Below are 24763 nucleotides of genomic sequence, written 5' to 3' on the forward strand. Positions count from 1 at the left end.
TCGATATATTATATCTATTGTGCCTTTCCTCAGTTACGGCTCGCAGGAACATCACAGAAAGTTTATATGATAACAAGCTCTGTGGAAAGTTTGTGCTGAAGTAAGATGTAGACCGATTTATTGACATATTCAACTTTGATGCACAACGTTTGAACAAGGGTCACTGACATCTGATAGCTATATTACACGTATAATGGCTTTGCCGGCATGCCCGAAAAGCATGCAGAGACGAATCACTGCGGCACATTGCCATCAAAACATGGGGATTAGTTTGCTATATAGAAATAGGTTTATAGAGGCCAGTTTCAATTAATGTATTCAAGAGAGAATAGTACCATACCTCACAAAATATACCTATTAATGAGCTTCTCTTGTTGGGGGAAGTTTGGTTCATTTCACTGCATGCAGTTCAAAGCCATTCCGTTTGCAAGATAGCCTCACCTTAAATTATCAGTACGTCAGTATTGAATAAAGGCCTGACCTTATTATCAGTAAGGCACTAGAAAAATGCATTGAGTATCAAGTTATAAAACTTAAGATCGCTTTTTCCCTTTAATAGTTAACATAATTATGTATGATAGTTATCCCTAATTCTCCAAGAAAATCCGGCTGCAGAGATATTGAATTGTATATACAAGTCCTGAAATTATAACGCTGCTCCCCCCCCCCCCCCGTCACAGGCGAGGATGGCTGAGAACGTTGCAGGAAATTGATGGTTAAATGTTTATAAAGGCCTTTAGCATTCGTAATGGTTGTGTTGTAAGGCTGAATTTGAGCAACAAACATAACAAAATGTATATATGTAATTCGTACAAATTAACATTTTCACTGGTAGGTTAATCCATGTATACTGACTGTGTACATCTGAGAGCTAGGCCTAGCAGACCAGGGAGTTCGCAAATTGTACGCCTGCTCAAAATACAACATCCATTTTCACAGAAAAAAAAACCCCATGAACTTTAAAGAGTGACCACATGCTCTCCCTCTTATTTTTCTCCATCAAAGATTTGCGAAGCCACAAAAAACAACAACACACAACTAAATATCCTTATCCATTGCTGTCCCTTCTAGATATTCCTTCCTCACCTCAAAAGAAAAATAAAACGAAGAGTGAGTCATGCGCCTGACGATAACACCCCCCCCCCCAAAAAAAAAACCCCCAAAACATCAAAGAAACGAGCAAACCACCTAGATCTTGAAAAAGCAAAAACCAACGGCGTAGATACCTCTCAAAACTGATATCATTTTATACGAATATAAACGATCCAATAATATGATTGCTTATAGACGTTGACGCCCCCCCCCCCCCCACCACCCCGGACAAAGGTCGCATCAAAAACAGAATGGTTTAGGCCTACAGAGCATACTCTTATTTGTCGAGAGAAACATTGTCAAGTTGTTGGGTTTTTTTGCCTCTGTCCTTACTACTGATGGTAGAATAGCCTAATAACACATCACCTAAAAGTACAGAGGTCATGAAATCTTATTCTAGCGAGAAGACAAATAATTTATATGCCCCCGGCAAAACACAAACAAAATGAACACACTATAAAACTGTGTTTTCTTTGCTTCCAATTATTTTATTACTTAATCCAGGCCTTCTACGTATTACTGAGAAACAATCGGCAACAGGTGAAGTTTGCAAAGTGGGGTAGGCACTTCTCCCGAAAAACGCCGCATGGCGCTCTCGGCTCACACCTCTTGCATGAATAAAGTACATCTGCGCTCTTACAATCAGTTCACGCACCTGTACCTTGTTGCTTCTCGCTCCTATAACTGGTTGAGATGCGCTCATAATCTAGTGAGCGGCGGCGTGCGATGCGAGAGCTGCATGCGACACAAATTATGTGGTTTCGGAGTGCGCCGGTAGTGAAAATGTGTGGATTATAGCATTCAAACAATACCTGGTAACCTGTCGTCTATCATTGCTTCGATCGCTTGAGCATTATCGCATATTTTGGTATGAATTACAGTACATAAATGCCGGTACGATAAACTGGAGCAAGTTCATGGTGTGTGAAGCAACGAAAGCTCATCATCAACAGTCAACATTCTGTGCGTGGCCCGATGAAGTCACCCCTGCATACCACGTATGCATGCACCCATCTCATTCGGACTTCAGCGCGCAGATAGCGTGTTTGAATTTGTGACTGTGCAGTGTTCTCTTCTCCTATCTCTGTACCGAAGAAAACCATCTCGCCACATACATGACGTGACAGTCATGTTGCCGTTTCTTCAAAATTCTTAGTGCATCTAGCCTGTTAGCTAAACTTCGGAATAGCTGCTTTTGCTCATCATCCTCTGGGCAGGTTCAGAAATCTGCGGATATCTTTTAGCGTCGCTACCATGAGTGTGGAGTGGATATTACGGCTCTGTGGCCTCTGCTTCGCCCTGTCCACCGGCCTGGAGTCCGCTCCCGTTGCTGTCTCCGCCGCGAGTAGTGGCAGCCGATGCCCAAGCGTGTACACTTGGAATTCGGTAAATTCCACTGATATTTTGTATGTTGTTTCTCGGAAGAGTTCTTTTGGTGAAGCTATCACCAATGAGAGCATGCATTTTATAGCATTTAGATCTAGTACAAGTTGCTTTTCAAACAATTCATAGATCTACCTTCCAAGTTCTGGTGGTATGAGTATGTAAATATCAATATTTGACCTCAGTGTCAATTTTGTTAACGATTTTGTAGATGAGGTGTGCATTTCTGAATAGATTTGAATCTGTCATTTGATGGCATGAAGGGGCGGATCCAGGAATTCCGTAAAGGAGGGGGACCGGACTGGGGAGGGGGCGCCTTTACAAAATTGAAGGGGGGGGGGGGGCATGTGCCTCCCCTCTTTATTCTTTTTATTTCTTTTTTTTTAGAAAAAACACACAGATGTGTATATCTGTGAGGTGATTTGAGTGAAGGTCTGGTAAGGGTTGGGGTGCAGGTAACCCCGGCGCGGTGCGCTGTAACCATTAACAGCTACGTGTTGCAGGGGTCGCTGCTGCTGCGGTTAGGGTGCAGGATGTATGTCAAGGAGCTTTATCATGATGTAGGCCTATGTGATAAATTTGGCTCAGTCATAGAATTTCACATGCCTACAGTCATTCAGAAGAAAAAGAACAAAACAATTCAAGCAGAATATGAAACTTTCAGCCACCACCCCCCCCCCCCCACACACACCTTGTGTGAGGGAATAAACTCTACAGTAAGCCTATTGTATAGACTGAGAAATACATTATACATGCCTTCTCTTTGTCATTTAGAAGGTGCTGGAAAAAATACCCCCCCCCCTTTTTCTTTAGAATTAACAGTAGAAAGTAGAAGTTTTGTTGTTTGTTTCTTTTGTTTGAATTAACATTATTTATAGATTTAAATACATATATTTCCCCATCTAAACATTATTTTTGCAAGTATATATTGATAAGGTAGTCCACGTGTTGGCAAGATAAAAAGATAAGTAACAAAGCTGCAACAAAGTTCATGCAGTATTCACCAACGGTTTATTTCTTCACACAAAAGAACAAAAAAAAAAAAATGATTACTCATAACACATAACACATTTCTTTGTGTGAAGAAATAAACCGTTGGTGAATACAGCATGAACTTTGTTGCAGCTTTGTTACTTATATATATATACATATATATATATATATATATATATATATATATATATATATATAATGATGTGAATGTGTGTTGTGAATTGTGTATGTCAATATCGATAACATAGAAATGAAGTGTAATTAACGAAAATTGTCTTTCTGAGTTTGAGGTGACAAAAATGATGTCAAGTATCAAAACTCAACGCGATCACCATGTTCACTTTGTGTTCGCTTTGTTGTTGTGCACCACCCTGGTACAGCCTTGTCGCGTGGAGATACGATGCAAAATGATATTTGTATCTTACATCACACAATATGTTTGTCTTGTTCTTCTAACTGGCAAAAACCGGAACAAGCCTCAATAAAAGTTTCACAAATTGTTGATTAATACATTCAACAGTTGTAGTGAATTTTAGTATTCAGGAGCGCACCTAAATATCCCCAACTATTCGTAAATGCTGTCTGAATGTGTTATCATTAAATGAGGATTCTTCCTTTAAGCATTTAAAAGAGAGGTAGTATCTTCAAGCATTCAATTCAAGGAGATTAGAGTGAAACACTTCACCTTTAGCCTTTTTATATCGTAGGCCATCAAGCTGCTGGTACTGACAGTTGTGAGCAAAGAGATCTGAGACCAAGCTGTGAAGCACGTCAGCACTTTTCTTCTTCTTTTCTTGAGATCTGCAAATGCAATTATTTATTATTCATGAACCTGTAGAGAGTCTAACTAGCAAAACACTCCTACTCATGAATCCAGTTACTGAGCCATTCAGATGTTTTAGTCATTTCCACCAATGGAATAGTGACTTTCTCCATGGACAGACATTAAGAAATATTTTGTAAGCTTCTTGGAATACAGTAGATGCTAATTGGTTGCAATTTTGTAAAATCTTACGAGTTCAACGGAAAAAACTGAAATTGGATGAAAAATAAGGAATTAATGAAATTTGTTGATATAGCTAATTTCTGCAAAACAGTTCTTATACAGTGGATATGAATATGCAAATGAGTGAGCTGACCATGTCATAACCTCACAATTTTTCATTTATCGTGTACAAAAAAATGACGAAAATTCAATGTTACTGTCATAGAAGTCTGAAACATGATGTTATTGAATACGGTAACTTCAGAATAGTGATTACTTAGATATGAAAATTTGAGCTTCTGGCATTTAATTGAGTTTGGATGAAAAACTGGAAATTTCGAAATTTCGTGTACAAACTTTATGACAAGTTGTAAGGGGATGACATGCTCAATTTATTATTTGCATGTTCATATTGATCATTCAAGAACTGTTTCCTCAAAATAGCAAGTTATGAGGGGATGACATGCTCACTTTGTCATTTGCAGTATATTTTTTATTCATATTGACCATTCAAGAATTGTTTCCTAAAAAATTAGCAAAACTTCAAAATGTCATAACTTCCTTATTTTCCATCCAATTTAATTAAAATTTTTACTATGGAACTCGTAATACATGTTATTTTCCTTTGTCTTATCAGACTAACTTATATTTGGACTGTATTTTCCCTTTAATCTTTACCAAGCTGTGTGATCAATGGAACAGAAAACAGGATGTCAACCACTGGAGCAAAAATAATGAAGGGATTATCAGATTAAGCTGAAATTGAAGATATGCTTTATTAACACATTTTGTAGATGATTTTTTATGCCAACTTTCAAAGCAGTAGCATCATTCTTTTTGAAGTTATTGGAGTTGAAAGTGAAGAGTATGGACAGGGTTTTTAAGAAATGAAAAGAGGACTCTACGAGAAACATCTAATCACACTATTCTACCCAAAAGTGTTCAAGAAAAACAGCTATAAACACAATTTCCTGTTTGTTTTATGATCTCAAACTTTGGTATTATGTGGAAGAAGACTTGCTCTTTCAGAAAATATGAAAACTCAAGATTGGCAGGGATGAACCATTTCTCCTTTTTTCAGTCCTAACAAAAAATCAGTGCGTGCAACTTTTTGTTGGTTTTGTGATGCATGGTCACAAATGGAGATCCCATGTGTGAGAGAGTCACAGCTCCTGTGTGTTAAAGATCCTGCTTCATTCATTTATTGCAAAGAGCAACAAGGTGCATAAGCCAGATAAGTGGTCCCACCTCACATCCAACTGGACCTTTCGAAGACCAGCCAGTGTGCACAGCTGGATGTGGGCTATCCAGCCATCTTCTTAGATGGAAAGTGAAACAAACAAACAAAGCCCTCTTCTGGAGCTTGCCTTTTGCTAATGGCTTGATTCTGTCTTGTGTGACAGCTCTCTATTAATAATAATAATAATAATAACTATTTCTTATTGAGCGCTTTTACAGGACCTGATCAAAGCGCTGTACATACATCAACGAACAACATTCACAAAGCATAGGAACATACTTAGTAGTTACAATTGAAATAGTTCAGTCTTGAGTTTTCTTCTAAACATTTCTTCTGAATCACAAAGACGGAGTTGTTTTGGTAGAGTGTTCCAGACAACAGATCCAGCATGTGAAAATGTACATTCGGGATTGGGATCTGCTAGCTTCTCATGTACAATTATATTTAGTGAGTTTATTTATTGTTTGTTTGCTACTTGTGATTGCCCAACAATTTGGCAAATGGGTGAATTCACGGCGTGGAATATATTACAATGGCTGGCAGTATGTATGCATGCATTGCACATTTATGTTGGGAACAGAGTAAATACTTTCGCATGTTGTAAAATTCACCAATACCACATGACTCGCAAAATTCGCGAAAATAAAATCCTCAAAAAATAAATGGTGTAAACATTTCTACAGTTAGAGAGGCTACTACTAGGGTAAAATCAGGCAGAATTTCGGTATTCGGACAAAGAATAGAAATGTTGGGAAGTTTTCAAACTCCACAAGTTCCCCCCCCCAAAAAAAAAAAAACAAAAAACTGATATTCAACTCACTATTAAGACTTGCAATCAAATTATGCAATTTAAATGTGGTACTGATGCCATAGAATCACAATCTCACTTTGACCTTCACACAGAATAAATCTCCACTGAATTCAATTCCTATGTTGAAACAAAGTAAAAATGAAGATAGTGTGTGATTTCATAGTGCCACACTTATGCTAGCTTTGCTTTTTTCAAAACAATAAAATATTATGAACAAATTTGTTGGGACTGCATTGAATGTAAACCGTATATGTAAAATAAGAAAGTTATGGCAGTTTAATTTTTCACTTTTTTTTCACAAATGTATTGCATTCACACATGCAGAGTGGAAGAGGTGGTGATTTCAGTACCTACGCTAGTCTCCCATTGACCCGTTCTTAAACCCTCATTTGTTTTCTTTTTTATACCCCCGCCACACGTAGTGTGAAGGGGGTATATGTGACCCTGCACCTCAAAACGAACATAAAGTCGCACACACTAATTTTGCGTGAGGGCTGAAAATAAGTGAAATGGGTCAACCTAGCCGAACTTGACTTTTTCATATTTTCTGAAAGAGCGGGTCTTCGTTTACACTATGCTAAAATTTGGTATCATAAAACGGACAGGAAAGTGTGTTTTTTTGAGCAGTTCATCTCGAACATTTTTGAAGAATAGTGTGATTAGGTGTGTCTTTAGAATCCCTTTTTCATTTCTGAAAAACCTTGTCCACACTCTTCACTTTCAACTCTAATAACTTTTGAAAGGATAGTTCTACTGCTTTGAAAGTTGGCATTAATTATGGACAGAATGTGTTAATGAGGCATGCTTAATTTCAGTTTAATCTGATAATCTCTTCATTGTTGTTACTCTGGTGGCTTACTTCCTGTTTATTGTCCCATTCATCGCACAGCCAGCACGGTTTGGTAAAGATTGAGCGCTTGAATAGACACTGTACTTCAGAGCCTCTTTTCTCAGTTCACACTTTTCCTGAGTTTGTGCTTTCTTTCCAATATTTAGATAGGTTAGGAAAGTCCATTTGATATGAGTTATACATCATTTTAAAGCTTAAAGTCTGCTCTTTCAGAATATGGTCTTAACTAAAAATTCATGTCTGGCGACTTTTTGTTTGTTTTGAGGTGCAGGGTCACATATATAGAAATCACTGCAATGTTGGTCCGGCAGTCGGGCGGTCAGGCGGTCGGTCAGTCTGTTGCAAAATCTTGCGTTGCGAACTCCTCCTACAGTTTTGAAGCAATTTAAATGAAACTTAGGGTAAATGATGATATTGAGGTATAGATGTGCAAGACATGTTTTTTTGTGTTTGTCGGACAATGTGTTGCCATGGTAACCATAATTTTGCCAAAACCTTGTGGATCGAATAACTTCCATAGTATTTAAGCAATCAATTTCAAAATTGGTATCTATGATGATCTATAGGTGTAGCTATGCAAGACACGCTTTGTGTTTGTACTTGACGAAGCGTTGCCATGGTAACCGCATGTTTTCTTTGAAATCTTGTGGAGTGAACAACTTCCACAGTTTTGAAGCAATTGAATCTAAATTTGGTAGGCATTATGGCCTTGAGGCATAGATGTGGAACACATGATTTTTGTGTTTGTCGGACAAAGTGTTGCCATGGTAACCATAATTTTTAAGAAAAATGTGTTGCCATGGTAACCACTCCTTTTTGTATCAAATTGAACCATTTAATCTGTGAAGGTGAAATTTGGTGTGTATGATGCTCTTTAAGTGTAGTTTTGCAAAATGTCCTTTGTATTTGTATTGGACAATGTGTTGCCATGGTAACCACATGTTTGTTTTTTTTAAATCCTGTGGAGTGAACTTCTTCCACAGTTTTCAAGCAATTGAAATCAAATTTGGTAGGCATTATGGCCCTGAGGTATAGATGTGGAACACATAATTTTTGTGTTTGTCACACAAACCGTTGCCATGGTAACCACAATTTTACCAAAACCTTGCAGATCGAATAACTTTTCCATCATTCAAGCAATTAAAGTCAAATTTAGTATGTATTATGATCTAGAAGTGTAGTTTTGCAAGACACCAATGTGTTGTTGCCATGGTAACCACTTTATCAAAATAAATCATTCAAGCTATAAAGGTCAAATTTGGTGTGTGTGATGGTCTGTAAGTGTTATGGTGCTGGGGGAAAGCATGTTTCCATTTGCTGTAAGTTTTATACTCAGTGTCAACTCTGTAATGTACAGTAAACTCACAAAAAATTATTCTGTTTCCAATTCGACAAATGCACAAACTTGGTATTAACGTCATTGCCCTCATGACATCACATACTATAAAGCAACACTAGGGGCGGGGGTACACCTTCAGTGATTATTCTTGTTGATACATGAAATTGATTCATAAGAATGACATATCTTGCATACAAAATTACTATTGTAGCTTGGTGACAATGTGGCAACACTAGCGAGTAGTGCTCGATTTTCAACCACAAATGTGATGTTGATGATATTCTTTTTAATAAATTATCTGCAGCCACAGAACTGTATGTTGTGAACAAGGGCAGTTCTAAGATTTCTTTGTGTTACATAGCTTATGGACAAAGCCTAATGGTGTATTCTGTGAGTGTGTCAACAAGTTATCAGCTTGTTAGTAAAGCTTGAGACTTAATGAAAGAGGAAGTGACTGAGACAATGAAAAGCAGTTTCGGAGAATTGATGTAAGTAAATGAATACTATTCAGAGTATGAAAACTCTGTGGAATTGTCTTGTGTTTCATCTTATTCCGGTGAGGTGATCTTTCCTCATGTACACATTTTTATTTCACCGCTATTGGTCACTATAGCAGCAGTCCTGATTGTGAGCTGCTTCATTTCCCACAAGACTTTGTTGATTGTCTTGCCTTTGCTCCAGAATGAAGCCAGAGGTAGGTGTTATGTTTTTGGATCCTGTTATAATTTGCCTATGAGATAGCATCCATCTGTTCACCTGTACATTCTAAATATTGTGAATATAATTAAAAAGAAAGGGGGCGGAGAGATACCTGGGTGAATCTTCTTTATACTTGTCACAGGTTAGTTTACTACCTGGGTGTACATGCACTGATTAGAATTTTGGCAAATCTATCAATGTCAAATGTCAAGGGTCACTGAACTTTGGCTGTAAAGATGGTATCCGAGCCATAACGTGAGCAAAGAATGTCCAGTGATAGCGTACAATAAGTAAAATCTGCAGGAAAGCAAGATATCCTATACATGCAGATCTATGCAACAAAAGAGCAAAATTCAAGGTAAAAAGCCGGGGGGGGGGGGGGGGGGGGGGGGAGGGGAACGGGAACTGTAACTGTAACTAAGAACGCACTCGTAGAGCGCACATCTCCGCCAAGAGCTCATATCCACCCATTATATATGCATGCTGAAAATCCGTCATCAGGTTCTAGCTATACGTGACGCCTCGCCCGAGCATGCACTTAAGAGCGCGCATGCAAACCTCAAATACATGCCACTTGAACTCCCAAGTTCAGGATGTTCAGTGACCCTATCTGGCAGATGATTAAAAAAATCCTTCAAAAATCCATGATAGATTGCCAGATCACTTCCAAAATTAAACATCTATTCCTTCTGTCATTATCAACTTTTCCTGCTAGTTTCATTCAAATCCATTTACAACTTTTTGAGTTTTTGCACACAGACAAACAAACAAACAAACAAACTCCGATGCAAACATGACCTCCTTCCTTGGTGAAGGTGATAATTCCATCATTGATTGGCATTTGCTCTTCCTGAGTGTGGAATGCAATGTATGTTGTTGAGAAGAGATGTGTTGACGAGCCGATGAATGTGTTATTTTATGTATGCAGTGTGTTTGTACGAATGTAATTAAGTATGCTTTGTGTATCTGAACATAGCTGAGAGTGTGTGCAGGTTTATTTTTCTGTGTAGGAAGAGTTATTTGCTGGTCCTTTCTGAAAGCAATGATGTAGCCTCAAGAAGGCACACGTTGACTAGGTTTTAAGTCGTCCCATAGTGTGTTTGCTCAGTATGTATGTGTACAAAACAGGTATGCGTTAGTATGCATGTCTATGCGTGCGTATGTTTGTTTTTCTGTAGAAAGGGTTGAACTGCATGAGGCAGATGACGTAACTCTGTATTGCCTGTAGTGTCAATGAGTGGCATTGAACTCCAGGGAATAGTTTTCAAGGACCTGTTTTCTTATGCCCCTGGCCCAAAGGGTACTTATTTAAGCTAGGAGGGCCGCTATATATGGCCAGTAAATCAATATTGGATGGGTTTTCAATTTTTTGTTTATGGTAGATTGACATCTGTCAGATCATGGATTTTAAGCACTTGATCACACAATTATTTCACAGCACTTTTTTTTGGTTTTGTTTTGTTTTGTTTTTTCTGAGAAGGGCTTTTAGTGGAAATGCAGAGTATTCGCAGTCTTTTAAAAAGTCTGTTTATGGTAATTGCCCTTTGATTTTTCTCATACCACAACTCATTGATTGTTTAAATAATTCATTCCTGTACTAATCCATTTATTCTTGTGCCCCCAAAACAAAAACCACAAAACAAACAAACAAACCAAAACATCCTGTTTAGGTGGTGTTTTAATTTACATCTACAGACTAGCAGGGAGCCTTTTTTGTGAGGTACAAATTGTATGAGTCAATAATACCGCAGTCAGATAACAGGAGGATATGTTTCATGAAGAATATTTTATGTAACGTTGCAGAAAGGCAGAGATGTGGCGGATTGAGAGGACTTGATTGGCCTAGCCAAATGGTTAACGTAATATCGTAGAAGGCTAAAGAGGCAGCCATATACGTGGAAACAGATATTCACTTCCCCCTGCCATTGTGCCCATCTACATCATCAGCGCACACATTAGGGATCCTGCCTGTGTACAGTATTCCTTGGCGAAAGGTGTAGCAAATTGCCTTATGATAATGGGTCATTAACAATGTTTACTGCTATGAATCGTTTGTCTTTCTGTTGTAAACCCCCCCCCCCCCCCCCCCCCCCCCCCGAAATGATGCGATGCTCAGCATCTTTTACTGGACCGTGCATTAGCAGATCACTTTTGTAAAGAGTCGCTTCATGAGGGGAAAAAGTCGCTGTTAACCTGTTGGGGATGAGTCCTGAGTATACTTGGGCAGGTATCTATGGGAAATTCGTGTTGTAGCAAAATTAGTCCGTCCTCAGTGGTTAAGGTGTCAGTTTTTGGATTCCTGCATCATACAGTGTCTTCAATGATTGTCACGATTTCAATGATTGTCATGATTTGTAGTGATTTGAATACATTCACACTTTTCGATTGCCATTGTACATATTGTTATATGTTTCTAACAAAAGTTTCAGTGTGGGCTGATTTTGCAGTCTGGCCACAATGGCAACAATGAGGACGAAAACAACAAAGATGGCAGCTTCACCAAAAAAAGAAAAAAAAATGGCAGGGCCAGATTTTCTTCACAATAATGTTAGTGACGTATAAAGACAGTTTATAGTCAAGTGAGGTTCAAACAAGAAAAAAAATTAAAAAGGTCATATTGCAATGGTGGTAGACTTATATTAAGTTATTCATTAATGTTATTGTTATTATTAATATTAATATCAATACACCACAAAACACCTAGCGAAATATTGAGGAAATGCCATGGTATCGTTTTGGCCTGGAAGAATGACACAAATGCATGCGAGGCGCATGAGATGTGCCCAGAAGAACCATGTGAACGCACTCGAGCCCCACAAGTATTTTATGCACCTTTTGTGTGTTGGCCTCGTTTTTCCGGGCACACCTTACATGCCTTGCGTGCGTTCACGTTGTTCTTCTGGGCACACAACTTGCATGTATTTAGGGTGGTTAGTCAAACTTTGCACAAATATGCATGCAAGATTTGAGTATGATTCATATCACGAAATATCAGCAATCATACAGCAAGGAGAGGCGTTTCTCGTGTGACCTGACATGCTACCGGTACCGGTACCTGTCTTTTCCCTATAAGAGATTATGCACAGTGCTTGAAACCTCATACCCCTTTCAGTAACTCATGCATTTTTGGCCACCTCCTGGCCCGAGCTAAATTGGCCCGCACCAAGCAGTAAAAATTGTGTTCAGTAACTATATAGCAAAGCGCACTATTTTTTATTTTTACGATGACCCATTCAAGAGCTCGGCCACATAAGGGATAACTACCATGGTAACTGAACGCACCCTCCAGCGGAGGGCACAGCCAGGTAATTATGACCTTTGTCTGTGCAAGGAATTTTGGTTGGAGCCTGGCGCTGCTATCGTTAATAAACTCTTTGATCTGCACCAGGCCCGAGCCTGGCCTGAACCTGGGTTCTAGCTTTAGCAGTGCCAAAATAGTTCGCTCCTAGCGCGGGCCACTTTGGCCTGATCCATTCATAAACTCAAATTTCACAACTTAGCTCAGGCCTGGCCTGAGCCAGAGGAGTTACTGAAAGGGGTATCAGAGAGGTGTACTTTTGGGCCAGTAATACCACAGTATTTCATGAATGAAAATAGAACCAAGTGAATTACTGCTGTACATCTATTACTATTGCATTTCCCCACGTGAGAATGGTGTTGGTAAATAACAGAAGTTTTTAATGCCGTACTAAATTCAGATGTGAATGCCCCTATACTGATGTTTAAGTGTCATGCCTTTACAGAACTGTTGCAGACAAGGGACTCAAACCACAGACTTTCATGATTTTGATGGCCCCCATTGGTCTTACACATTGAGCCGCAACAGCTCCTGAGGTGAATGCATTGACACATGGGCACTTGAAGTCTGTCTGTATTTGCAGGCCATTGTGTGTGTGTTTGAGTGCAAATATCTAGATCCTGGTGGATATGTCATAAAGTTACCCCCATCAAAGGGCTAAAGTCCGGGAGAGTGGAGTACCTCTCGAGACAAAAACTTATGGACATGACATTGTCATGGTAAGACAGACAATCAAAATTTGGGTGAAAGGTTGGGACAATAATTTTTTTTTTCACTTTTTTGGTTGAAATGGAATGAGACCTCAACAAAATACTATCTTTATTTTTAACCCATTGAGGATGAGCTGATTTTGCGATAACATGCATTTTCCATAGACACCTGCTTGACTATACAATGTACTTGGGGGACTAGTTTTCAATGGGTTAAGACCCAGTTTCACCCCCATATCAGTGTGATGCCATGGTCACGGTCACATTCCTGTATTTGTGCTGCTCCAAAATGATAACATTATGGTAGAGCAAACCTTTCATCACGCAATAAAGTTTCTTCCATTCTAAAAACATCTGGTCCTGTATAAGCAATATCCAGGACTCATTGTGAAGAGTCCTTTGTGACACAACCTTTGATCTTGCGGCAATAGCTCCAGTCTTATTTTCTCCAAGGACTTAGGGTTAGGGTTAGGGTTTTAGGTTTTTATGCCTCCGCCACGAAGTGTCGCTGGAGGCATTATGTTTTCGGGTTGTCCGTCCACCCGTCCTTCAGTCCTTCTGTCCGTAATCAATTGTGTGGACAATGTAACTAAAAACCGTTTGAGGTATCCTAATGAAACTTGGCATGTATATGGGTGAGAATTTTGAACGATGTACAATTGCCAATTTTCGTACCTTATGACATTCTTTTCCTTAGAACACGCCAGGATGATCTAAGAAACCAGATTTTTTCATGTCATCTCAAAGATTGGTAAATTTCCTTTCAGGAAATATATGGTTTGGTTGACTTTTGCCTGATATTTTTCATTTCACAAGGACTTAAAGCGTAAAAATACGGTAAAAACGCTATTTTCACAATAATTTTTGTTTTTCAAACTAATGATGTGCATTTTTAATGGTACGTGGCATCTAATATCTGACCATGCTCTGGATCTGACATATCATGGGTATGTACCACAAAATTATAAGAACTTTATGAGCACGTATAAAATTACAGAGAACAATTAAAATATCAAAGTCCTAAACAGACGAACGTCCGTGATGCTTTTATTTCTATCGCTGCTGCAAATTCTACTTTGTTGTCCCAACTGTAACGTATACGAAAATTTGGTGTTCCACCTCATGAACATATCCTGCAAAAATTGTACGTCTGCTGGCTGTACATGGGACGTAATATTCTTTTATGCAAAATTATACTCAGTTTTCGTCACGGACGTGCCTCCGCTATTTTCTAATAAAGATCGTAGCCCATGAAACGTTATTGGCGATATTGTTCTGAGTCGTAATCAACTAAGATCTAGCAACACGACGATATGTTTGTTTTGAGTTTCTGTCCATCCGTTGTCAAATAGGAACCGAAAATACATTTTTAGACGAACCTCCAAGAAAAAAAGAACGTCCGTGATGATTAAAACGTTTTCGAGTGGGACACCATCTTGCTTTGATGGCGAAGGTGCATTTTACCTTTGGCTCTCTAGCCGAGGAGCTGCATGCCATTTTTGGAGCGGACTGAGGTTCGTCCGCAGTTTTTGGACCATGCAATTCACCAAAAACCAAGGAAATAATTAATATTTTCTCTGAAAATTCACCTCCTGATCCCCCTCTGAGCAAAACATATGTTGTAAGGATGTCAAATTTCTTATAATTTGCATTGACAATACATTTTCAAATTTTTGAAAGAGTTAGGAAGGCTAGGTACTCTCTGCCGATTAGTTATCCGTCCTGGAACATGACCCTAGTAGTAGAACGAACGTCCGTGATAATTCCAGAGAACGTCCGTGACGTATGCAATCCCTCCGATAGGGATAACTTGTCCCGAAAGTGTCCTGTATTCTGTAAAACTTTTGGCTCGAATAGCGACAAATAAAGTTTTACAAAGTAGAAAATGAGTTTAGAACGTTAGTTTCAGAATTTTTAAGGCGTTATGTGATCATGATGAACAAACAATTGAAAATTTACTCGCAATTTTACGCTTGTTTGCCCTCTAATTATACAAAAAACAGCTAAACACTTAAAACAAAGTTATAGGAAAATGGAATTTTGCGTAATCTGTAATTTCTGTGCGTTTAAATTTCTTTCTAATGAGGTTCTGGAGACAATTTGTACTGTTACAGGTTCTGAAAGTTTCGCTCACGGACGTTCTGTCCGAGAAAGGAAATTTTTGACAATTACAAATATATCCCTGCACATAAGATTAATGTTAGTTGAAAATATTACCAAATCACCGAGCCGCTCATACCCGAAAGTGAATAGCGTTCAGCACTCAATTTACCTGTAATAACAAACGGAAAACCTTTTTTTCACGGATGTTCGTTGGTTGAATAAGTCAGTGGATTACATAGTAGGAGAAAGAGGATCAGTGCCACTTTTTAGTGACAGGTGCTCTAAGTGTTTATCTTTTAAGTATGGTAGCTGCCGTCTCAAACAGAACACATTCAGTTTTGGTCTCCATAACGGACGTTCGCTGTAATTGTCATGATATTAAATGCCTTAATTCATTGTTATTTTTCTCTTCATGACGATTTTCTCTCATTCCCTCAGTAGCCTGAATATGCTGCGACCAAACAGAAAACAAAAACAAAACAAAACAAACCAAAACAAATCCGAAAAGTCCTACGCAATCACATTCAAGATAATGACGGAAGAAGTCTGTAATGAGCATGTGTTGAATAAGAAACGGAAAAGTTTTAAAAGGACGTGGAAGCAGTTGAATGAAAATGACTGAGAAACAGAGAAGGGATCGAGCTCCAACACACAGAGAAAAGAATTGTCAGTGCACTCCCGTTATACCAAATTCCTCTGGAGAAGTTTTTGTTTGTTTGTTTATGTTTTGTTTTTTATTCATCGAAATGCCGTCACAAGCGAACAAAAATCATGTAGTATACAATTATTGTCTGATGAAAACACACAAATCCTCTGCTTATCATCACATGGTGTTGTTTTATACTCATCAATGAAAAGCAATATTCATTTATAATTTTTCCAAGATTTTTTTTTTCATTTTGCATATAAGAGACAGAGAGATCGTCAATTTGTTTATGCTTTTGTGCTTACTTTGAAAACACATGTTAAAAAAAAGTAATGATTAAGAATAGGTTTAAGGTTGCACTTTAATACGTTCGCTCTTCCAAAGATTCGTTACTCCGATGTCCAAAGGTTTGTTATTCCAAAATGGAAAAAAAATTGTAGTTAATTTAGGAGGTTTGTTATTAGAAATGTTCTTCGAAAAATAGATATTAAGGATCATTATTTTTAGGTCCGTTCTTCTAAAAGTGGAATGGGCCTGATATTCGTTTAGGTGAAAGCAGTTATTATGAGGTTTTGAAATTGGAGGATTTTAGTTGTTAACTTGTTTCTCCACATTTGGATAAGCGAACATAATTTTTCATGTTCCAATTAATAAGCCTTTCGGTTAACCTTCGGAGATTCCTATCATTTACCGAATAAAAAAGCTTCATAATTATACGAACTCTATCAATTTTCCTATTGACAAACTGTATGAATAACGAGCCTCCGAAATGACGCGCTACAAAAGGTTTGTTATAACAAACCGTATTGTATAATATCGAAGTCACAAACATCCATCCAAGTTACATGGACTTATTGTGTCTTGTTATGACGAAACTTCGCAGTATCGAACCTATTATCATTTCTGACTAATATAATAACACAAATTCTCCTCGGTAACAGTGTGTAACACAAGGAGCAAACACAGAGGGATTTCTTCCTAACGTATTCGTTTGCCCTCCCCAGCTAAACTTCGTATTTCTATAACGGAGCACATTTCTGTTGTTTTTCTATATTAATTCTTTGTCATGATTTTAGCTGTGATCATGTTCGTTATATAAAAAAGCAAATTTTGCATTGTAGACTTTATATAACAAGTTTAGGACCTGAATATTTACTTCATGATAACGAAATTTTGATAAATATATTCGTTCTCAAGGATCGACTACGTCACTGAGATTACACGTACGTTTGTACGTTCATTTACGAGAGATGGAAAATTGTTTTTTTTTTTATTCCTCAGTATGAGAAGATAAACAAGCTTATATAATTGAGAATTGGTAATATCTATTCAGGATTTTGCAGAGGAGTTTGTTCTCGACATGAAATTGCTGTTTGTTGTGAGTAGAATGCGTTTCCAACTCAAGAGAGCTGCATTGTTCAATATCTTGTTTGTTCCGAACGTCCGTGAGCTACATGCGAACCTCCGTGATGAAAACTATGCTATGTTTGTTGGGTTATAGAGACTGCCCAGATGAGATACATCTTAAAAAGGTATATTATTATTTGGGAGTGAGGATTAAAGTATGGGATAGTGAAATAAGAGGTGAAAATATTGAGTTTCTGTAAAATGCGCGTAAAGTTAAGAAAGTGTTTAACGGAAGAGCAATATTTCCACAGAAATGACGAATTTAGTTAAATCATCAGTTGTCTATCATTACGTACAGGTTAAGAGTACAAGCTTAATATTCTGCAATCACGTACAAATGTCTCTTAAGATATTTCGTTAGGATTTTGAACTGAATCAGATCTTTGGAAACTATGTTAAATGGTATTCAAATGTATGTGCAGTACTATTCCTCACGGACGTTCGCTGCTCTGGACATGGTAAACTTCAGCGGTGAATAAAAACTTGTTCCTCTGGGAAAATCCTAGTATAATTGGGTTCATATTAAAGCTTGAGTTATACTCTTTCAGGTAAGATGAATGATTTGGAGAATTTCCTACTTTTTAAATTTTGCCTTGTTTTGGCTCAATTGTACATCGTTCAAAATTCTGACCCATATGTATGAGTGGGCGAAGTTGTGCCTATCAACTTTTGGGTGCCTATGCTAAAGATCAAGGTCAAATGCTCAACTATTTCCCCCATATCTATGCAATGCCTCAAGGTATTTTCTTGAAACCTAGTGTATACATGTACTACCACATAAAGATTCCCCAGAGAGAGTTTTGGGTCATGAGGTCAAAGTGCAAAGGTCAAAGGTCACATGAAAATGTTGAAATTTCACTTTTTTCCCCATATCTTTCCAGTGGTTCAAGGTATTTTCATGAAACTTGGTACATATGCATGTACTGATTGGCAGTGATTATCTAGGGAATTTGGGGACCATGGGTCAAAGGTCAAGGTCAACCCCTCAAAATTTCACTATTTCCCTCATAATTTAATGCAATGCCAGCGGGATTTTTCTTCAAACTTGATGTATACATGTATTGCCCAATAGAGATTCTCTGGGAAGTTTCTTGCCAAAAGGTCAAAGGTGAAAATGTCATAGCTCAAGTGGAAGAGTTTAATTTCACTTCTTCTTGAACCATATCTTGATAGTGACCCAAGGTATCATTATGAAACTTAATTTATAGGAAGTATTAATGCGTTAAATTGACAGTGATTCTCTTTGGAATTTAAGGGTCATAGGGTCAAAGGCCAGGCTAGAATGCAAATAATTTACTATGTAATAGTGAAATTACACTTTTTCTGCATACCTTGAAAATCACTCAATGCATAAACTTATAAAAAGGTCAAAAGTCAAGTAAAAATCCTCAAATCCCCAAATACATGTTCCTGTACTCTAAGACAATATAGCAAACCTAGTTCAAGGAAAGTGAACATTCAACACACATTTGTGACAAACCTGTCTTTTCAATATTTTGCCAGTTATGTGAAACTGTCATCCCACATTGTCGAGACATTGTACGAGAGACCTATTAGGAGAACCATGCATTATGGCGGAGGCATACAATGTACCAGTCGCCATAGCGACATTTCTAGTTTTAAATTTGATGTGAAGATCAGAATTACATGTAGGGTTAGGGTTATGTCTGTGGGTAGAAATGAATACATTGTATGTTTGACTTGGTATGCAGATATTTCATGGGAGCATTTACAATGTATCGTAGGAGCAAAATGTCATGGAACCAACCTCCTCTCCTTGCCGTCAGTCATGCAGTTTGATATGATCTGAAGGTAGAGCTATCGTGCCATATATCCTGCATTTTCCAGGAGTGATGTGTCCTATTTATCTGTGAATCGGTGTGGAATATTTGTCAAGAATTTTGACCCAATAACTTCCCAAGAATTTGGAGAGCATGGAGGGTTGCCTTTAACTTACTCTGTGGTTTATAGTCTGAATGCAAAGTGATGCCAGTGTATGGTACATGTACATGTACATGTACGTCTTGCAAATGTTAATTTTGTATGGTGCCTCACAAACCTGGAGGCAATGTTGAATTAAAACTGGTGTAGAATGAATGACTCTATGCTGTTTCTAGCATTGATCAGTTTTAACATAATGTATGAAAACAACAAAAAAATAAATATGTACACACAGTGCAGAAATTAGAAGGGGTGGGGGATGGAGGGGAGGAGAGACCAAAATAGAATGTCTGTTCATTACGTATTGCATATAAATGCCCTCATATTGCATTGTCTGTGCTTTGTGCTGTATGTAAAAGTGGAGACTTTCACCCCAGTAAGCATTCACGCTTGGCCAAGAAAGATTAATTTCATAATGCCTTTTTAATTTCAAATGATCAAAATATAAGGTAGTGTATAGTGTATTGCAAATATAACAAGCAAAAAATTGTTCGCTTTTATTTTTTGTGCTAGTTTTATCACGGCGAAAATGTTCACTTTGACAGGAAGTGTCAAGCAAAATGTCATTATACTTTTTGAGCAAGTTGCCGAAAATCAGTGTTAGTTTGATTAATTTTTTTTTGTTGAGGTATATTTTAAGCTTTATTGAGTTTTGAATCATTCTAAATAATACAATATTACAATGAAGTGTTGATTTGGGGTTCTAGAGGCAGATGTAATGGAACGTGATGGACGTGTTGTGAATGTTCACCTGTGGATGGAATTTCTAGGAAGGATCTGCAATGTAACCCTAAAGTTGTGACCTTCTTTTTTTCTCCTGGTTGCCCACTGTGTCCTGGTACATGTTGAGGTTTGCATGTGATTCACACTCAGATGACATTTCATATACCAGGTAATTGTAAGCTGAGCAAAGAGAGGGCCTGATGAAAAGATATGATAAAGACAACATTGTTGTTGTGTTGCAGTACTGTTAGTGAGAAAAATTCAAGAACAAACATTTGAGTAATATTTGAACAATATGAGGAAGACTAACACTTTCAGTATCAGTAAGTGAAGTACATTACTGTAAAGCAAGATTTTTTCGTGAATTGTCACTGGCATTCGATGCATATCGTGTAGACAAGCACTTTTTTGCATGCGTTTTAATTTGCTTTCAATTTCTTGAATGTTGGCCTTCGCGAAATTTAAATGCATGTGAATATTCCTTGTTTTTACAGGAGGAGATATACTAGCTGCATTCACATGTACAAAATAGTGGGTTATCTTGAGTTTTTTTTTGTGTGCAACCGTTCAGATGCTCCAAATAAGCAGGTTAGTGATAATGCTCAGAAACTTGAGGTTGTTTTTTTTTTGCAACCGTTCATAACCCAAAGTTACACTGTAAGCTCACAATGGTGTGGAGCGCACGTCAACGTTCGCTTTGAATGATGGGATATAAAAATTTGAGTTTATTTGGTTGACCGTTCACACGTTACCATGGGACAAATCAGTGCACTAATTCAGAAATTAGAGCAAGATTTCTTAGGTGTATAGCATTGCGCTGCTGATTGCGCTAATTTTCTGGGGTTTTTTGCATCCACGGGTGCAAAAAACTAGAGCTTGCTAGTGGCTTACAAAACTCGAGTTCTGTAACCCGCTAATTTGTGTATATAAATGTCAATCCCCCTTCTATCTACATGTACATACAACCATGTGACAGTTCCCTGCATCAAAATGAGAGGGCTGAGAAAGAGAAGATTTCCCTTTGTCACAAAACTTCTAAGCCTCATTGAATATATTAAATGTAGGTCACAGAGTTGGAATGCTGGATTTTGGTTCAATAAAGACTTTACACAGTGTGGAGTTCAAAGGTGGTGTTATGGTTTTGCATCTGTATGAGCATTCCACCACCAGCTCAATAGCCGAGGGGCCCACTGTGCATTTTGGATGGATGGCTAAACAGAATGAGAGAGATATGAAGAATGGGTGCTGTCTGATCAGATGAATGAGCCTCTTGGTCTTTATCATATTATGTTAATAAGTAGTAATTGTCATTTGCATTATTCTCCTGAGGCTATTCCTCAACGGAAAGGCCCTATTATTACCAGATATTTAAGACTATGCCAGATCATTCGATTATCTATTGAAGTCATTGCATCTATCATGGGCACACTGAACATAATGTGTTGCAAGAAATGTATTTTACTGGAAGATGATGCTAATTGCACAGTTGTGAGGGCTTATTACTGTACAAAGATAGGTACCGTAGTTCAAATATCGGGTGAAATATTGAAATGAAAAGAAATCAATGCATGCGCAGTTAGTTGTATAAAAATGATACATATCAGTGAGGGCATTAGTAAGAATTACCCTCGCAGGGTACCTTTCAGAACAGTCTAATACTGTGTTGACATACCGAGTGTGGGTAAACAAAATGATGTTTATTTTTCATTTTATAAAATGATTAAGCCGTTCCTTGTAGTTTTATTAAATTTCGTGGCAGCCATTTTCATCAGAAAATAGGACAATAAAGGAAACAAAGTGCTAGTGACCAGTCATTATACTTTACTAATGACTGGTCATATGCAAAATTATATGTCACACAAAGTAAATACATGTACGTGGTCACATGTGCACTCTCAACCAGTCATATGATTGTGATCTGCAAATACCAAATGATATCTTGAATGGAAAGGTCATGCCATGTTCAAGTTGTCTTCAATGCAAGGGCACAAGACAAACTAAACTCAGTGTACATGTAAGTCTTCAAAGTACAAGAACCTTTAGAAATGTAAATTATTGCTTAGGTTATCAATTAAAGGTTTACAATGGTGGTCTCTATCACACAGCCAAACATGAGAATTTGATAGATTTGACCCCTCACAACTCTTCAGCTCTCTCATAATTTTGTTTTCTTTTGCATGGATGAAAACCATTAAGATAGATTCATCTACAGTAATTAACTGTCTGTGTGCCACATAATTTTACCTGCTCAGAGGTTTGTTTGTGAAAAATATGCACATTTGACCCATTGGCACAGTAGCTATTAGGAATGATGAATAACAGTTTAATGTAGTTTTACAAAGGGAAATTAAAGTTTCTTATTAAAAGGTAGTCAGAAATTATTGAGTAACATCTTTTAAAGCACAACACAACAAGTTTTTTTTTTGAGGATGACATCATAATATTGCACATGTGATTATTAATGGTATAGACCATTGATTTGTGTAGCATATGATACTGTAACGGTCCATTCATATTTCTTGTATTTCTAGTCTGATTTCTGCATTTTCACATTTTTGTACGTGCTTGTTTGTTTGCTTTTTTGTTTTGACTTGCTTGAATTTGCTCACTAACAGTCACCTTGAACTCAGACTGGGGTAACCTCACCTTGCACCTATAGGATATAAACATTGATGGCTGAAGTTGGGAAGGGCTCAGGCATCCAAAAAGAAAGTGGAAATTTCCTTCCGTGTAAAAGCTGACATTGATTTCACTCTCTCACTTTGTCCCAGTGTGAAGTTAACCTTCAGGAAATATGTTTATTACTATACTGGGAGTCATTAAAATGTATGCCCAAGAGGTCTGTTAAGACTCAACTTAACTTGCTTTGATGTTGTTGTTTTTTAAGAATTTGCCCTTAGGAATCGTTCGTATGAACTTTCCATAATTTCTAGCCCAATGATTGTCTACTAGATATACTTCATGGCTGAGCAGTTGATGGTATCTACTGGCAAATCTGCCTCCTATCCAACTAGCAAACCTGCTGCCATTGTGACAGCCTGCAAAGTGTATTACTTTAAAAAAGAAAGAAAAAAGAGATGATTAACAAATCTCCCTAAGCAGAATGTGAATGAGTCAGTTGATTGTACTGATTCAAAGATTTGATATTTTCTTTTTCTTTTAATTGTTGGTCTTCTCTCTTTGTTTTTGTTTGTTTGTTTGTTTCTCTCTTATTCTTTTTCTTCTTCTTTTTTTGACCATCTGTCAAATGCTGCTGAGTAAAGCTTAAATCCAGAAAAAGAGATCGCAAGCCCATCAATCAGAGCATTCTGTAGTCTGAAAGGCAAAAATGTGAAAGCTGAGATAAATAGCCATATCATACAAAGAATCATACAAACAAATACATAGAAATGTCTTGGCAGTAGTAAAATTGTCACTGGATAATATTCACAGTCGGCATCAATATCATAAGGTTTGATGTAGGGATTTGTATACTACTCCCAAGAGCAATATTGTGTGTAATAGTCATTGTGCAGTGAGCTAGTTTATCTTTAGGTAGGATCTGCCACAATTCCATCTGACCATAGTGTCCAGCTAGCCTAGCTAGAGCTTCCTTCCCCCCCCCCCCCCAAAAAAAAAAAAAAAAAAAAATATATATATATATATGTATATATGACGGGACCCTCTATAATGATAACTTCGAAAAATCTAATGAATCAATGCAAATACAATTTCAGGGTATGAAACTATAACTTAAATACCCACATCTTACAGAAAACCCATCCAATTTGCGTCATTGGTCGAAGAAAAATGAGGATTTTTGTAGCAGGAATCCCTTCCCTACAAGTTCTGTCCATTGTGTTCGTCCATTGATATGCAGTTCCAAGAGCATTCAAGTGTTAAACTTGGAAGAATCAGACCCATAACACATGCTTTACAACAATCTACATTTCTCTGTGACCACTTCACCAACCTGAATGGGGTTTCTGCAAAATATACATTGTAGATTAGATGTTATATTTCTAGACCTTGAAATAGCATTCAGGCAGTTTGATTTTATTGGAAGTTATCAATGCGAAAGTCCCATTGTATTTTTTTTTTACATACTGTATAGGATAAGTATTTGGTACTAAATTACACATAAATCAGCATCTTTTTTTGATATGAATTCTTGCACTCAAATAAATGTAGACTGAAGCAGGTTGTATCATGCAAAAGACAAGGAATAGATGTGCATATTCACCGTATTTGCCACCCAATCTGACAAAAGCAAAATATAGTGACTGCTGATCTTCGCTTCCCTCCCAGTTAGGCCAGAATTTACATGCTAATAATGTCTTGTGAATCATATATCTTCCTTTGCCGTACAATTTAATAAATTGAAGGGATGTACAGAACCCTCATAAAAAAAAAGAGTTGCAGAGAGCACTCAATTAGAGTGAGCGATGTTGAGGGGACTTTAGAGGGAGATGGATGAAGTGTAGGGCAAACAGCCGTTTCAAACTGATGGGTATTCGGGAAGGATATCGCGCTACTAATCCATCCACGCAGGAATCGCATCGCT

At 37.7% G+C, this 24763-nt stretch overlaps 1 protein-coding gene across 1 annotated transcript in view; it reads left to right on the top strand.

Moving 5' to 3' along the window:
- The first annotated feature begins 2346 nt into the window (after positions 1 to 2346).
- LOC139717365 (uncharacterized) overlaps positions 2347 to 24763 on the top strand; it is a 57396-nt gene continuing 34979 nt past the window's right edge. Inside the window, exon 1 of the mRNA XM_071628869.1 lies at positions 2347 to 2478. Coding sequence (XP_071484970.1) covers positions 2347 to 2478 — 132 coding nt within the window. The remainder of the gene's footprint in view (positions 2479 to 24763) is intronic.

The sequence above is a fragment of the Diadema antillarum genome, unplaced genomic scaffold (genome assembly GCF_040938485.1).
Source record: "Diadema antillarum isolate AM-2024a unplaced genomic scaffold, OU_Dant_1.0 scf00000074, whole genome shotgun sequence".
Taxonomy (NCBI): domain Eukaryota; kingdom Metazoa; phylum Echinodermata; class Echinoidea; order Diadematoida; family Diadematidae; genus Diadema; species Diadema antillarum.